The sequence below is a fragment of the Theobroma umbraticum genome, unplaced genomic scaffold (genome assembly GCF_002168275.2).
Source record: "Theobroma umbraticum cultivar Fairchild unplaced genomic scaffold, ASM216827v3 scaffold_56.0, whole genome shotgun sequence".
NCBI classification, from domain to species: Eukaryota; Viridiplantae; Streptophyta; class Magnoliopsida; order Malvales; family Malvaceae; genus Theobroma; species Theobroma umbraticum.
In genome coordinates, this window is record NW_018397256.1 from 8952043 (window position 1) to 8969828 (window position 17786).

Genomic DNA, 17786 nt, shown 5'->3' on the forward strand with positions numbered 1-17786 from the left:
ATCTTTCTTTCCTTTTCTTTTTAACTGTTCAGTAATTGCGGGATTGAAGGAGAAATTCGATGAGGCGACCAGGAGAAGTGATGTCAAAGCTATTGTTTTAACCGGTAAATTTCCAGATTTTAAATCAAATTCAATAAAATCTGTTTTCTTTCTTTCTTTTTTTTTAATGATTATCTTATGTTAGAATTTTTATTGTAAGGTTAGGCATGTTAATTATTGGAACTCTCTTTACTGATTTTATTTATTATTATTATTATTTGAATTGGTTAATGAAGGCAAGGGAGGAAGGTTCTCTGGTGGTTTTGATATCAATGTTTTCCAGAAAGTTCACGGAACCGGTATGAGCTAGTTCGTTAGCTATTTAGACTCTTTGCAGTTTTTGTTGCGGTTAATTTTACTAATTTACAAGTAATTACTGAAACTTACTTAATGAGAAGTGGAAATTTACAATCAGTACTTTTTTGCTGGTTAAACAGGTGATATATCGATTATGCCTGATGTATCCGTTGATCTTGTTGTTAATGCAATGGAAGGTCTTTCCTCATCCTTTTACTTATATTAAATGTTTTGTGAAGTTATTAATTACTGATTTTTTTTCCTTTTACTTTTATTTATGATCCTCTTATGCCGTTCTGTTTTGGTCATTTCCTTTTTTTGCTCAAACTGTTTTGGTCATTTCAGATTGTAAGAAGCCTCTCGTGGCAGCTGTTGAAGGATTGGCTCTTGGAGGTGGCTTAGAATTAGCAATGGTTTGTTGTTTTCTCTGTTGAGTAGTAGTTTTTTTTGTGTTTAACTTCTGCGAACAATTTTTTTTTGTTTGTACAGTTGTCTTATCCTTGTTATTCATATTGCAGGGTTGCCATGCACGTATTGCTGCTCCTAGAGCTCAACTTGGCTTGCCAGAGTTGTCCCTTGGAGTGATTCCTGGGTTTGGAGGTATTGTCACTAGTATATGTTGATAAAAATATTTGCAGATGTGCAGTTGTTCTGAGTTTGGAATTTGGATAACTGCTAGTTTGGACTTTACCAGCATTGACTGATTTCTCATGCTATGGCTTTTTCACAAGGCACACAACGTCTTCCAAGGCTTATAGGGCTGTCAAAGGCCATTGAAATGATGCTGGTAACACTTCCTGTCTGTGATGCCTTTTGAAATTTTAATGGCTTGTTAACCTATTTGGCCTATTATTAATGGCTTGTAATTATTTGCCTTGTCATTTACCTATCCATGACTATAAAAAGGGAGGTGGGGTGAGAGAGAGGTATTGCTTGGCACATTAAAAGGTCCTGGCATTAATTGCATTTGCTACTAGAGTTAGAAAACTTTGTTATTAGGTTTTTATTCTTTTGCTTTAAACTAGTTGCTGGACAAATTGCGTGGCTTAATTTAAATTTAGTTTCCAACTAAGATTTTTTTTTTATGAAAAGATGTTTAAATAATTATTCATGGTTAAAACCAATAATTGGATTTAATTTTCCTTCAATGGTTCTAATAGCATGATAGGGCGAAACAGCGAATCTACATGTGTTCTTTATCATAAGCCACTAAGCTGATGCTATAACCTTCACCATTGAAACTTTATCTCTAAAATGCTTTTCATTGTTAATGGTTATGGAGTCATTTTCTTTTCTCTTAGTAAATCTAATTCATATATATGTATAATATCTTTGCAGTTATCCAAACCAATCATGTCTGAAGAAGGGAAGAAGCTGGGTCTTATTGATGCTATTGTCCCTTCTGAAGAGTTACTGAAAGTTTCTCGCAGATGGGCTTTAGACATTGCAGAGAGACGTAAACCATGGTTGCGTTCCCTTCACAGAACGGACAAGATTGGGTCCCTCTCTGAAGCACGCGAAGTTTTAAGAACTGCAAGACAACAAGCAAAAAAGACTGCCCCAAATTTGCCTCAGCATCAGGCATGTCTAGATGTAATCGAGGAGGGCATTGTCCATGGGGGATATGATGGAGTTCTAAAGGTAATTTTTTTGAGACCTATTTCATTTGCATAACTGTCTTCCTTGCTGTTGAAATGGCTTCTGCTGTTTACCTGTTATAGTAGAATGCTGTTTTTTTCTTGGCAATGGAGCATTTATAATATCTCATAAACTTTTGGGGTGTGCGGTATGGATTTCATAGGATCCCTTGCATTTAATATTGCTATCTATTCATATATATTTTTCACATAGGAATTTATCTATGCAGGAGGCCAAAGTTTTTAAGGAGTTAGTCCTTTCAGACACTGCAAAAGGTCTTGTTCATGTTTTCCTTGCCCAACGTTCAACATCAAAGGTAATTTGCTGATACCTGGAATACTTTGCACCTTTTTCTCATTTTTAATTCCTCTAGCAGTAATTAAGCTAGTGATGGCACTTGCCATGTGTAATACTTGGCTGTCTAGTGGAGGATTCAAACTAGTTGATATTGAAGTCTCACAAGCAATTGGGATCTTTTGTGGCTTTTTTATCTGAAATTTTACTCTCGCAGGTGCCAAATGTTACAGATGTTGGCCTCAAACCAAGGCAAACAAAGAAAGTTGCTGTAATTGGTGGAGGCCTAATGGGTTCTGGAATTGCTACGGCTCTTATTGTCAGCAATATATTTGTTGTTCTCAAGGAAGTTAATTCTGAATATCTCCTGAAGGGAATAAAAACGATTGAAGGTGGTTATTTCATCCATAGGTTATGATAGCTCTTTCAGTAGCCAACAAACTGACAATAGTAGTATTTTCTTGGCAAGGAATTATAACATTCTAATTCTTATTTTTAAAATATAACATTAATTATTATTTTAGGTATATATGTTCCAGATGGAACTATTTTCATGTTTTAGAAATTTAATACTATCGTTTTTCTCCTCTTTTTTATATTTGTTGGCAGCAAATGTTCGAGGTTTAGTAAGTAGAGGAAAATTGACAAAGGATAAGGCAGAGAAAGCTCTCTCAATGCTTAAAGGAGTTTTGGATTACTCTGAATTTAGAGATGTGGACATGGTCATAGAGGTGAGCATGCTATGGAATTTATTACATTTTCAAACTATTGATTGCTTCAGTTTGTGTATAAAATGGCCCATCAGCAAGCATTTTCCACTTGGCCGCACTTAAGATTTCATGATTATGTTTACTTATAATATGTCAATCTCTACCTAGTAACTTTGGTTTTTTTGATGTTGGAGGATTTGCAATGAAAGATTTCTAATGTAGTTCCTCTTTGCAGGCTGTTATTGAAAATGTTCCTTTAAAGCAAAAAATATTTAGTGAGATAGAGAAGGCCTGCCCTCCTCACTGCATTTTGGCAACAAACACATCCACTATTGACCTCAATGTAATTGGAGAAAAAATCAAATCACAAGATCGTGTTATAGGAGCACACTTTTTCAGGTGATCAATCTTCATTGCCATTCTAATTTTCTATCCTATTTCTTATATATGGAGGAATCTAACATCTCAAACGTCCATGACTTTATGTTGGCATTATTTGGCACTTTTGGAGTGTAGCCTTTCTCATTGCATCTTGTGGCCCTCATGGATACGGAGAGAGGCTAGCATTTCTGCAAGAGCATTGAATGATTTTAAGGAGCTTTCTCGATATAATCTTTATAAGTGAATGAGTTCTGCACATGAAGAATATACTGCCAAGCTGTGAAACTTTCTCATCAGTTCTCTCGCATACCTTACATTTTTTCTATTTTCAACTCCAGTAGGAGTAATCACCATTTACACTTCAATCATAGTTAAACTGGATCATCTTAGATCAAATAGATCTTTATAAAGCTGTTGATGAAAAATAGGTCGTTTGAACCTTTCATTTTGCACCACCTTTCTCATCTTGCATTTGGTAGATTGAATTTTTGTGGTTGGCATAGCCCTAGAGTGGTTCGTAGGGATCCTGAGATAATTGGATACTGAGTGTTTCTTATGTGGATGCTTTTGGAGTCAATGGCACTTTTCATCCATTGTGATTTTGATAACACAAATGCTATTCCTCAGAAGCTTTAATTTCTTCCTTTCCTACTTTCTTTTTTCCTCCTCCTCTTCACACCATTTTCAGTTTAATTAATTTGCAAGGATTTGTTTGTTTATTAGGAAACCCTGTTATAACAAACATGAATTATGGCCTTTGGACAAATCATGAATGGCACAAGATGTATGATTTATTTGCACAGGTAAAAGAAATGAATATTTAAGTAATTATACCTGAATAAAACAGATTAGACCTTAAATAAAAAGATTGCAGGTTCCATAACTGTCAGTAAGTATGCTCTCTTGGTTTTTTTTTTTTAGGGTGCATTTGAGGGCCACTTGGACTACACAAAGAGAGGTAGCTCTCTCCCATTCCATAAGCCCCACCCTGCCCTTCCCAAGATTCAAACCCGTGACCTCTAGATTTAGGTCTCAAGTTTTAACTGTTGGGGCGTACCTTTTGCTCTCTACTTAACTGAAGTTGAACTTTTTGGACAAATTTACATTATAGTTTATATTTTCTAATATTGACCTTAATAAACTAGCTCTTTTATCTGATTATTTGACATGGCTCTCTGATAAACAGTCCTGCCCATGTGATGCCTCTTTTGGAGATTGTGCGAACACAAAAAACTTCCCCGCAAGTAATTCTTGATCTTATGACGGTTGGGAAAATAATAAAGAAAGTTCCTGTTGTGGTGGGTAACTGCACCGGCTTTGCAGTCAATCGGACATTCTTCCCCTACACTCAAAGTGCACATATATTGGTCAATTTAGGTGTTGACTTGTTCAGAATTGACCGGTTGATCAGCAGTTTTGGCCTTCCTATCGGGCCCTTCCAGTAATGTTCTTTCCTTTGCATTAGATAGCTTTTTCATGATTTTCAGTACATATGTTTCCAACTTTAATGATCTCTTGTACAAAATAAAGAAGGGATGGAGAGGAAATCAAGCAAATAAATTCTGTCATGGAACTGTCATCTCTTTTTTTCTTTTTTTTTTGAGAAGCATGGAACTGTCATCTTATTTGATTGTAGCTTGGGTGTAATGATGATTACTGCATAACATATGCTTCTGCAACTCACAAGCTGGGTACCAGCAGTCTTTCTGTAAGGGGGGAAATCTAAGAAGTAAAAAATTACTGCCACACATTGGTACAACTGCACAAATACTTACAACTGATGATTCATATTTGAATCTGGATGTTACTCATGGCAAAGTAGGTAATGGACCAGTTAAGCGTAGAGCTCTATTACAGATCAGATTTCAGTTCATCTGCTTGTGGAGATTTGGTTTGGAGGAATACATATGAAAGTATATGTACTGATATATTTTTGATGGATGGTGATAAGTTATACTTCTCTTTTGCAATACTTGTAGGCTTCAAGACTTAGCTGGCTATGGGGTGGCCTTGGCAGTTGGAAACGAATTTGCAAATGCGTTCCCAGATCGAACATTCAGTTCTCCCTTGGTTGAACTTTTGGTGAAAAGTGGACGGAATGGTAAAGATTCATTCCTGGAACATTCTTTTCCCCTTGGATAGTGTTGTCAATTCTTGTTTCTCCATTGTTGGGGCATTTTATGAATTGTTGGTATTTCAGGAAAAAACAATGGGAAAGGATACTATATTTACGAGAAGGGAAGCAAGCCAAAACCTGATCCTTCAGTGTTACCTATTATTGAGGAGTGTAGAAAGCATACCAAAATTATGCCCAATGGAAAGGTACACTTGCGTTCAAAAACATTCTATAGGCATGATATTTTGTCAACCAAATGCCAACTTTTAAGTTCTATGGGCCCATAATAGAGTTGTAAGCAGCAGGCTATAAAAGACAAGACAACAACTGCCATCAACTTTCTGTTTCCTTTATAGGCAAAATAGCTAATGTATTTGTCATTGGCAATTGTTCAACAGCCTATATCAGTTTCTGATAAAGAAATTCTGGAGATGGTACTCTTCCCAGTAGTCAATGAGGCATGCCGGGTGCTCGATGAAGGATTCGTTGTTCAAGCATCAGACCTTGATATTGCATCTGTTCTTGGAATGAGCTTCCCATCTTATCGGTAAGTGCTTTTGGGGCAGTTTCTCTTTCGTCCTTTCTTTGGGGTTGGGAGGAGGAAAATTGAGGGACAGTCTTTATTTTATTTTATTTATAGCTAATTTGATGGTTCCCTAATGTCATTGCAAAGTTTATGCTAGATAGTACTTGCTTACGTCTGAGTTATGTGCATAGTATCTTGTTGGTTAGTGTACAAATTAGTACCTTAATAGATATGTAGAAGGGGAGTAACATTATTATGGAAGGTTATGTTTAGAGTCATTTTTACCTGCATTATGAGGAAGTTCATGTGTGGAATCCATTTGGGTATAGTCATTGGTTGTATGATTCAGGATTAATCCAGAAAATCAACTTGTTCTTGTCTAGTTCTCTTCTCTGATTATTATTGAGCCTGATCTGACGGTGATTATCTCCTTTTCGGCAGTGGTGGTTTAGTATTTTGGGCAGATACGGTTGGGGCAAATCATGTATATAAAAGTCTAAAGAAATGGTCAGAAATGTACGGTAGCTTCTATAAACCATCAAAGTTTTTGGAAGAAAGAGCCATTAAGGGCATCCCATTGGTAAGAACCTTACCATTTTTTGTTTGATTTCATTTCCTTCTATGTGTTAGAATTTCATTGGACTTGAGACACATCCCTTAGATCTCATGCTAGTCGGTTTGCTATTTACATTATTGCAACTTCAACGCATCTCGATTGTTTAGTTTTTAGACTCGAAGGCATTTTTCTGCGCATGGACGAAATCTCTGTCCCGTTTAATTCTCTCTCTCTCTCCCTCAATTGAGTTTAGAAAGGAAAAAGATTCTGACGTTCTTAGCTCTCTCTATTTGCAGAGTGCAGCAGCAAGTTCATCTTCATCATCAATGTCAAGGCTCTAAGGCAAACAAAGTTCAAATCCATCCTCAGTCACTAAGCGTGTGTGGTGGATGAGGGTTGTTATATAAAAGCAATAAGAATTTGTTTTCATAGAAATATGCCCGTCTTCCTATTTCCTTCTATTATTCTCAGAAACTCTGAAAGCAATAAACTTTTTAGTAAGCGAGCGAATTGGCTATGATTTGCTTTTCCTCTTCCAAATCATTGAAGGTTAAATTAGGAGGAGCAGTCAATGGGATAAGTTATTATGTGCGATGAACAGATGAAAGAACGGAGTAATTTGTTCAGAGGAACTGATATTTTCCATTTTCTCCTCTTCTTCTTCTTCTTCTTCTTCTCCGGCTAGATCTACCGTCCGGCCTCTTCCGTCGCCGATCTGGCAGCCAACGACCAAATATGATGGTGGCGGCTTCATCTGCTCCCTTCCCCTACCTCGTCTCCCTGTCAATCACTTTCACCCTAATCTTTCCTTCACGTGAATAAAATGTTCCCTGCATCTCATAACTCAATTTATTCTTCTACGGAGAGCTTCTCTATTCTCTCCCCTGATTCTTTCTCATCTTTAATAGTTTTTTCACGCCAAAGGGATATCACATGTGCGGAAAAGGCCCAAATCAAGGACACATGGCAAGCAATTGGAGGCCCCGTTTGAGTTGGATCCATAAATAACCTTTAACGGTAAAGTATATTGAGTGTATGATTTCAGACTTAATGTCGCCCATCCCATTAAAATTCTGAACCCGATTCATCCAATTTGTCCTCCTGGAATTACCACCATAACATATTGACCTCATCTAACATACCAGCCAGTGTAGCGGATATTGTGTGCTTTTCATGGGCTAAATAAAAAATGATTAAAAGATTTATTCAATTTTTATATTTTTTAATTTTATTTAATTTAATTTTTGTATTTAAAATTGAAATAATTTAATTTTTTAATTTTAAAAATTACGTCAATTTAGTCTCTTTTTCTAACGATATTTAATTTTTTCGTCAAAAGATATCATCGTTAACGTCAATGATGACATCAGCATTAATGTGTCACTTTTAATGAATAGGCATACCATGTGACATATGACATTATATGATAACGTGACAGTGCTGACATGTCACTGACATGTTAACATGTAAGTGTTATGCGGTAGATAAAAAAAATTTTACCACGTCATAAGGATTAAAGTGAACAAAAATATATAATATAGGGAGTAAATTGAATAAAATTGAGATGTTAAAAAGTTAAATTGAAAAAAATATTTAAAAATATAAATTTTTAAATAAATTATTTATATGCTTATTAATAACTCAAATATTTAAGTATAAAAGATTTATAGTGTTAAAAATATATATAAATTTTTTTTACTTAATTATTTGATTTTAGAATATATAAATTAATTTATCTTTTTTATAAAAATTAAGTTTGAATTCTCCTTCTATTAAAAAAATTTGAAAAAATTTTATACCTTAAGTCAAATTTAGATAACTACTTACATTATGTTAAAATAAAATAATATAAAATAACTAAATAATTTTTTTTAATAATAGTATAAAATTTTAAAATATATTTAACTTGAGCTAAAGTCCAATAAACAAAATATGTTGATTTAGTTTTTTTTTTAAAAAAATGAAGAACGGAGATATGGAGTTAAGGATGATTATAAAAGTAATTCTTTGTTATAACTTGCTTAATTTGGAGATAACAAACCTCGTATTACAACCATAGAATCTGAGCTCCACCCTTTTAATTATTTATTTATTTTTTATGTTTTTATTTTGTTTAATACTTTAAGTTATATTTTTTAAATTAAAATTTTTTAAATTAAAGATTTCATTTATAGTTGCTAAAGTTAAATATAACTGTAAATATTTGTTTCATCTTATTTTATTAATAAATTTTTGTAGATCCAAATTAGTAATTTAAATTTAAATTTTACAGAATTTGATTGTAGTATTTGAGTTTAAATAAAATCATTTTATAAGAAATTTTGAGTAAATTTAAATAAAAGATAAATTGTATAAGAGTTGAATAATTTCAAAAGAATACGTATTTATAAATTGTAAAAGTTGTAACTAAATCAATATATTCTGCTAATTTGAGTAAATTTAAATAAAAGTTGAATAATTTTAAATAAATGTACATTTGTAAATTGTGAAAGTTGTAATTAAATCAACATATTTAGTCATTTTATATTATTTTATTTCAACATAATACAAATTATTCATCTAAATTTAACTTCAAGTATGAAATTTTTTTATTTTTTTTATAAAAGAAAAATTCAAATTTAATTTTTTAAAAAAAGATAAATTAATTTACATATTTTAGATCAAATAATCAAATAAGAAAATATATATTTTAACATCATAAATCTTTTTTGCTTAAATATTTAACTTATTAATAAGCACATCAATAATTTATTTAAAGATTTATATTGTTTAAATTTTTTTTAATTTAGTCTCTCAATATTTCAATTTTATTTAATTTAATTTTTATATTATATATTTTTATTCACTTTAGTCTTATGACGTGATAAAATTTGTTTTTAAAAAAAAAATTTAATTTGTCAGGTGACATATTAGTATCACGTTAACATTACTATATTATCGTATAGTGCTATATAACATTGTCACATCATCACTTGATATCATGTAACATGTCACATAATTATCTCAACGTTACATCGTCTCAAAATTGATATCATCGTTGATATCAACGATTACATTATTATTTTTTAATGATAAAATTAAATAACATTAGAAAGAAAGATTAAATTGATATAATTTTTAAAATTAAAAACTAAATTATTTTAATTTTGAATCTAAAAACTAAATTGAACAAAATTAAAAAATACGAGAACTAAACGAATCTTTTTAACCAATAAAAAATAAATACAAGAACAGCCACTTTGACTAATTTTTAAATTTTGACCTCTCTTTTAGGAAACAGAGCTTCAACATACCTTTTATTTTCTTTTTAATTATCTACGCATACATTCCCATCAACAAACAAAAACAAAGGTGATGACTAGTCAACCAGTTTGGACCCTTTTCTTTCTTTTTTCTTAGTTTATAAACTACAGAACAGCGTTTCAATTTTGTTCACCTTCTACCCTTTCCCTTTTCTTGTTCTGAACCATTTATGAAAGAAGAGGCATAATCCAATTGTCTGTTTGAAGAGGAAAAAGCAAAAACCGAACCGACTTGCGGACCATGCAGCCATGGTATAGCAAAGAGAGTGAAAATTTTTCATTTCAAGAAGAATAATATACATATAAACAATGAGGACATTAATGGTTGAGGCAACTCCATGCTATTAAAAAAAAAATCCCTCAAAAAAAAAAAATGGATGGGCAAGTAGCACCCGATACAAGACAACTAATTTCCACGTGTTCTTTGACCATCACTCACCAATTAAGCACCTAATCAGCTTTCCCTAGGTTGGAAACTCTAAGCTACATACTCCATGAAAAATTATGAAATTGCTCTTTGTTTTTGCTAAAAATAGGAGTAGACTAATGATATTCCTAGCATCTAACAGCAGAAGCTATGGTGGTCATTGGCATGTAGTCTATATGGTACCGTGCACTTTACACTGGTATGAGCTCAAGCTATTGTTGAGACAGAAAACTGATCAATATTATCAATAATGGGAGGAATTAATCAGAGCTCTGGTCAATTCCAAGAATGATGCCCACAATCACCTTGATATTGCATCAGAACTGAATGTGGAGTAAACAGTGGCATAGTGCAGAGAACTGCAGTATCATACCTTGGGGCAATTGTCAGCATTTGGGATCTTTACATCGGTTTTTCTGCTTTTGTTTTAGCATCCCCATTTTCAGGAACGGATGGAACTCGAGGGAGATCATTACCAGCGGTGGTGACCACCGCAGCAGCCATCTGAGATGTCTTGACTGTAAGTGGACTGACAGTTTTCGCAACTCCATTGGTAATGGATCCCTGTCGATTCCCAGCCTCAGTTCTGACAATTTCAGTTCCATTGCTGAGTGGGCCCCTTTGACTACCTATCTCTGTTCTAGCTAATGATGAACACTGCGTTTCTGTGATTGAAATAGAGCAGCATTGTCAATTCCCAATAGTTTTATGCAAGGAAAAGATAATACACCATAAGATAGAAAGTATATACATTGAACAGGTGCACTCTCTGCCAATTTACAGAGCAATTTACTTCAGCACTCCATGATCAGAAATTTGCACTTAGCCTAGAAAAGTATAGCAATTACAACATAGGATACGTAAATCTCAGCAGGCTGATTGTGCTGATGCAAACTTTTTTCATGATAGAGAACCCATCAATCATGAACCATGTCTTACATAAGCCATCATAAAACTACTATGCTAAAAAAATAAAATTACATAAAGTTATTTCAAATATCAGTGAAACAATATGATCTTAATTTTCTAAAGTCCAACATATCCCCTTTATTTTTTTTTCACATCCCCTAACTTTATACATCCATAAACTGAATATTGGGTAGGTAAACTGGTTCTTTCCTAGTTATCGAGGAAGTTTTTCTTTGACTGTGCTCTGCAAAGATGGTTTCATCATTTGAAACAATCTTTATTTTCACGTGCACAATATAATTAGTTGTGAATGAAATTTTCAGAAAAGGGAGAGGGAAACTTGCCCTTTATTTCTCCAAAAGTGATAAGCCTATTGAGACAATCTCGGAACTTTGTCAAAACAATTCTTTCCTGCTCTGCATAAATCTCTGTCATGCCCTGTCCATAAGGCAATTGCGAAGATGTGCAGCAGCCATGGCCCATGATCCCATTAGGAGAAGCAGCTGCCATGAACATTGTATCTTGTTCATCACACATCAATGCCAAAGTTCCTGGTGACATAGGCCTTCCCTTTGGCATATCAGCACCATCTGAGCTGGAATCCTCAGGGCCAGCTTTATCAGCCTGGTTTGCACTTGAACAATCGTCAGCCATGGCTTTCTCAGCATCAGAATCCTTCTGGCTTTGCAGCCTGTCTTGAGTGGACGATGCAAGGGAAGTTTCTGTCTGATCTTCTGCCCGTTTTTCAGTTAAACTTCTCTGATCTAAATGCATACAGAAATTGAAGGAAGATCCATTAGATGAAAACATTGCACAATAATCAACTTCTTCGAACTGACTCAAAAGTTAATTGCTAAACAAATTTACAGCTGACATACACAGGAATGCCCTACTATTAGTCCTTACAAATACTCACTAAGGCAAGAATGCAAAGAAGTAAAAAGAAAATATTTATGGAACCAACATCAATATTGTTATTAAAACAGTTTTAATACAGCATGTGTTCTCAAAGGAAGTCTCCAACTTTAAATCCTGATAGTATGTTTTTATTTGAAACAAAAGTTGTAACATTAATTATTCATCACAAGAAAGAAAACGTACCATTAATGTTTTTACAACATGTACTAGCAGAAGAATCAAATAAACCAGCATCATGCAAATTTGTTTCTATTAGATAATGACATATCAGTAGACAATAACAGCTAGAGATGAATAAAACTGCAAAGCAAGTATAAGCTGATCATCATACATGATAACATTCACACTGTTTTCCAAAGACAAGCACAAGTAACCATGTCCATGCTCACTCATGCAAACGCGTGAATAAAGCAGAGAAGTATGTCAGAAATTAGACATTGCAAAGGTAGCCGGTAGTCCAGCGGGTTTAAATTGCTTTACATGCATTCCCATTTACCTGCAAGTGTCTTTGCAGCTTCTCCAGATAGAACTATCAAAACAGAGCAAAGCTCCCTCAGGTCCTGCTTTTGAATGATGTCTGCTAACAGAGACCTTCCACCAAAATGCACAAGTTAGTTTCATGAACATGCAGACTACAAATATCTTTCCATCAAGACACTCCATTTACCTATATGTGAATTTTGAGGGGCCTACTGCAGCAGTTGCACCAGCACGAGAAACCGGCATGGAAGACAAGGAAGAGGACGGTGCAGAAGCTCTGATATGATTTGCCTGATTAACATATAAAATTAGCAGCAAATATAAGTTCTACAACAATAAACTAGTAATGATGAGAAAGTTTTATGGTGACAAATGAAGCACAAATCAAATGTTAAGCAACAGCAAAAGAATGAGAATGTAGAAGTTTAATTCACTAGCTGAGTAAACATTCTTTTCCTTTTTAAGCAAAAGAAGTATTAGCTTAAGACAAAGTAAAGTATAATTGAAATAAGATTCACAAAGTTTCTCAAAATACAAATGTTAATACATATGCAAAGACCTGTTTACCTGCGGAAACTGTCCAAGCCTGTGAACAGATGGATCCTTGGCAGTTGAGCCAAAGAACGGTTCTTGACCTTTTCTCTTTTTAGATACTGGAAGGGGTGCATAACCAGAGGATCCAATTGCTCCAGTTATGGCAGCATTTGCTGCCTGCTGAATATATGCCATGTTGTTGGCATGGTCTCCATGAAATAGAGCCTGTCTCTCTTCACTTCCCTCAAAATTCTTGCAGTCCATACATTTGCAGTTTTCAGAGCAAAGAATGTTGGCTTGGAAACACTCACAGTACTTTTTAAGGCACCCGGATTTCTTGCAGTGGCATCCTTTGTTGTGCTTTCCCAACATTAAACCTTCCCCAGCCTCTTCCTAAAAATAATTCAAAACTAGACCATATGAGAACACTAACTGTAGTAAGCAAAACCAAATCAGAAAGGCATCTGTGCTATACTTTGAATTTTACATTTTTCCATCAATACCCAGGCCCTTTTTTCATAAGATCAATTTCCAATAGCCCAACCAGATAGAACTCAGACAAGAGGATATTAACTATGTGCTAAAATCAAATGGTTATACATTTCAACAGAAGAATATCATTTTAAAAGATTCTGAATATTTCAACAGGCCCAACAATGAGTAAAGGCAACAAAACCTATGATCCCAGGTAGACATTTTACGAGACCCATGAATATCAGTATCTCCACTGATGAAAATTAACTAATAAATTTTATGGCTGTTGTTGAATCAATATTGTGCAAATCTGTGAGGGAAATTTGTATTTTATATATGTGAATGAAAAAATTTTAAAAAAAATCAGGTTTGGCCCACATACTCTGCTATCCCGAGCGCCATGAGGGCTGCTAGCAATTTTTGGCCTGAATGCGTTTGGATTACGCTCCAAAGTTGCTTCAACAGCATCTCGCCTTGCAGCTTCATTCTCAACGTTGTTATAACAATTAACACAGTTGCACCCATCACAATATATTCCAGATGCAAAGCACTCACAGTACCTGATCAAGGCATTGCATTATTAACTTTGTATATTTATAACATAAAACAAGTTGATTATAGCTCACATACAAAAATGGCTTAATCACATTATATGAATAGAAAAATCATACATAAGAAAGAGTAAGGTAAAAAATTAGTATCTAAAATGCCAAGGCATGCTGCCTAATGCTACCTATAAAAGTCATAAATCTATCTTCATCTATTTCCACTCATGCATACTTCTCAACAGATGAAACATACAAGAACTGTGAATCTTATCAGTGTGCTGGAACACATCTATACATCTATAATCAAGATCCTAAGCTAGAAAACCATTTTAGATAACGTATAGCGAAGAGGGTAAAGATTAAGTAGAATGAAAGGTTAGCTTAAGGAAATTTTTTAACAGAATCATCTGTTATTGAAGCATGCCTAGGGTTTTGGCACAATTGGATGGAGAATGAAGTGCATTTTTGAAAACTGAAGCCATAGTCTTCCTATTCTGCAATTAGTCCAGTTCCTATTATTTCTGCAATTAGAACAGAAGGAAATATTCCTACACCTTGCACTAATTTCATTTCAAGGCTGCTCGGGCCAAACCAATCTAAATTTGGAAAAGGTTTGGAAAGGTGATGCAGAACAAACTTATACGCTAGGAATTACCACTTATCAACCTGAAAAAAAAAAGGCGAGATCGAATTCAGCTAGGGGCTAATGATAAAAAAATTAATGTTTGCCAGACATATTTCTAAGAACCATGCATTAACTAATATCAGTACAAAATATAGAAAAGAGTATTTACTTGATTGTTGCTGATTAGTTCTAGTCTTCTTTCCATTAAAACATAGATAGATATAAACACTCCACCAAATAGGCAATACTAAACTTCCCTATTTAAGGCAAAATATTTCCTTCTATTATCCAACTCAACTTTTCAGGTTTGTTCTCTTAATAATCTCCAAAGTCATTTGACATTTCTTTCCCTAAAAAATTTGAAAGAAGAAAAGAAATCAAATAGCAAAGTTTGAGGTAATCAGATCAGGGACATTGTTAAAGTACCACGATAAGTTAGGCACAAAAAATTCTAAAGGATTATGGTCACAAGACAAAACCTTAATCTTTCTAGCTAACCAAATCTTCTGTTGCTCTGTAATCATTCGGCAAGGAAAGATTAAATGGATCAATACATACAGATGGCCACCTCACCATGCACATGGAGGTGAGGTGGTGGACAGAAGCTGCAGATGAGTGTGATCTATCATCTTTCCAAAAACAAATGTCTGATTTCTGCAAAATGATAAACTTAAAGATACTAGCTACAACCTAAATAGTTTATTTGCCCTGCCCATTTCATGAACCCTAAAGTTGCAAGTAAGGAACAAAGCTAATTTCTTATCTTGCACACAAAAGAGATTGCACGTCTTTGTGAATACAAAATCTATGATCACATGGCACAAGGAACCCAATGTAGAACAGTTTGTAAGAAATATACCACTAGAGCCAACAAGTAAAATAGTTACAACAGCTGTTCAAGAAGATATCTAGAGCAGAGCAGCATTGAATCATGGAAGAAGAACTCATTAATCTCAAAAAAGCATATATAATGTACTCACAGTTTCAGACACCGAGAATGTTTACAGTTACACTGCTTCTGCTTCTTTGGAGTACCATCTTTTAGTTCATTTGGTCTTGGTTTTGCTTTTGGAGATTCTGGTTTTCTGAAGAGAACAAGAAAGAACGAGAAAGAATAGAGTTAGAGTAAAGGCAACTAAATTCCATATAAAAATTTTCAAAAAATGACATATTGTAAAGTAATCCAGCAGTTCTTGAAGTTTGAAACATTCACTCCTGCAGTTGTTTAAACAATTAACTTCAAGTTTTGGGTTAATATCTTCAATAAATGCAACACATATCTGAGAAGATCAGCATTAATAATTACAGCAAGAATTCCATCTGCATTTTTTAAGATTAATAATCATCAGAGATAGAAAGGGAAAAGCAATGCCAAACACATCCTCAGTAGAGGTGTAAGAAGCTATATATAGTGACTGATAAAGCTCAAACAAAACCAAAGTCCCTACAAAGCAACTGATTCACGCCTTCATTCCAAAACAATGTTTACAGAAGAAATTAAAGCAAAACAATTAATTTAGAAAAGGACAAGAATGCAAAAGCACCAATTAACCTCCAAGAGATCAATTCCCAGAAAAAAAAAAAACCCAAATTCTGCTTATCAGATGCAAGAATCACTCAACCTTTATAAAACATAGTTATTAAAAAAAATTAGCAGAGTTTGATTCAAAATCATTGAAACTAAAGAATTAATTTTGAAGCGTGTAAAAGTAAAATGTTAATCAGGACAGGGAAGACCGTAACCCCAGACATCCTAACTATATACACTCCCAAAAAGGGTAAAAAATTTAATTTTTCTAAAATAAAAAATTAATCCACAGAGCAAACACCAAAAAGATAACAAACTAAAAGAAAAAAATCACAAATTGAGATTGCAAAAACTCACACAACCCTCGATGATGCCGTAGTAAGAGGAGGAGGTTGCGTGGCAGCCACAGGGGTGGTCGCTACCACCGGCGGCTTTATCTGTTGCTGTTGTTGCTGTTGATGTTGCTGAGTAACAGCAGCCGCCGCAGCCGCAGCTATCCCTTGTGTGGATTGCGGGTGTTCCGGCAAAACTACACCTCCAGAAGAAACCCCGCCAAAACCGGCCGTGAAATCTAGCTGCCTTGCTAGTTTCTTAGCCGGAAAATCGGCCGTATCCGATTGCACCTTTTTTGGCGGGAAGTCACCCCCTTCTCCTTCCCCCATCCAATTCGAACTCCCTTAAATTTCAAAAAAGTTTAATCAAATTCCAATATTTTTCCAATTCCCCTACAGAGCCACAGCTGAAAATCGACCAAATAATCTCACAAATTGTCTTGAATCAACTCAAATTCACCCACTTTCAGATCCAAATCTCAATCTACAATCTCCAAAACCTCAAATTACAAAAATATCCGCGATTTCTCCAAGCTCGAGATTTCCACCAAAAAGTGCCAAAATATCGAGAAGATTTTGATTCCGATCGATGCATAGAGTGGTAAAAACTAAAGAACTTTAGAGAGAAAGAAAGGACTAGGGTTTTTATAGCAATGATTTGGTAAGAAAAAAAACGAAGGGAGATATGCAAAAGAGGGGGCCTTTTTTATTTCTTGTTGGTGTCCTTCTCTTCTTCTTCTTCTTCTTCTTCCTCGTTCCTCCTCCCTCTCTCTTGCTAAGTTTTGAAATTTCAATTTTTTTGTGTTTATTGAAGGGTGAGATTCGCGTGGGTTTTCGATCCGACGGTTCATATCGAAAGAATTGATCTGACGGGTGAAATTCATAGGAGTGATTGTGGTGAGTTGCTAATCGTTGGATCTGATTAATCGCAACCTTCAATTAAAAGCGGTGCGGGTTAAAACTTAAGAGGGTGTGAGTGAGGGGAGACTGCAAAGTGAGATTGCGACTATGGAGTGGGAGTTGTTCACCATTGTGGTTGTGACACGTGGAGATTTGTCTGGGGGGATTATCTTTTGACGTTTGGCGTGATTGGATTGGGTGATAGGATTGGCGGAAGTTTAAGTAAAAAAAAAAAGGAGGGAACATTCCAAG

At 34.6% G+C, this 17786-nt stretch overlaps 2 protein-coding genes across 2 annotated transcripts in view; one reads left to right on the forward strand and one right to left on the reverse strand.

Annotated features, from left to right (window-relative positions):
• The window catches only part of AIM1 (Enoyl-CoA hydratase/isomerase family), a 7645-nt gene extending 571 nt beyond the window's left edge, over window positions 1-7074 (forward strand). The window contains exons 3-19 of the mRNA XM_021419907.2: window positions 33-104; window positions 276-338; window positions 477-533; window positions 682-749; window positions 855-936; window positions 1068-1123; window positions 1675-1977; window positions 2204-2290; window positions 2486-2660; window positions 2878-2999; window positions 3214-3377; window positions 4546-4800; window positions 5339-5460; window positions 5560-5681; window positions 5874-6022; window positions 6443-6581; window positions 6854-7074. Coding sequence (XP_021275582.1) covers window positions 33-104; window positions 276-338; window positions 477-533; window positions 682-749; window positions 855-936; window positions 1068-1123; window positions 1675-1977; window positions 2204-2290; window positions 2486-2660; window positions 2878-2999; window positions 3214-3377; window positions 4546-4800; window positions 5339-5460; window positions 5560-5681; window positions 5874-6022; window positions 6443-6581; window positions 6854-6898 — 2081 coding nt within the window. The 3' untranslated portion in view covers window positions 6899-7074. The remainder of the gene's footprint in view (window positions 1-32; window positions 105-275; window positions 339-476; window positions 534-681; window positions 750-854; window positions 937-1067; window positions 1124-1674; window positions 1978-2203; window positions 2291-2485; window positions 2661-2877; window positions 3000-3213; window positions 3378-4545; window positions 4801-5338; window positions 5461-5559; window positions 5682-5873; window positions 6023-6442; window positions 6582-6853) is intronic.
• A 3038-nt stretch (window positions 7075-10112) lies between these two features.
• Window positions 10113-17397, reverse strand: LOC110411732 (Tesmin/TSO1-like CXC domain-containing protein). The gene is given in 9 exon segments (XM_021422030.2): window positions 10113-10712; window positions 10715-10951; window positions 11540-11959; window positions 12610-12704; window positions 12781-12884; window positions 13161-13520; window positions 13984-14161; window positions 15755-15859; window positions 16660-17397. Coding segments are annotated over 9 exon segments (1863 nt in total). The 5' UTR covers window positions 16965-17397; the 3' UTR covers window positions 10113-10653.
• Window positions 17398-17786: the final 389 nt, after the last annotated feature.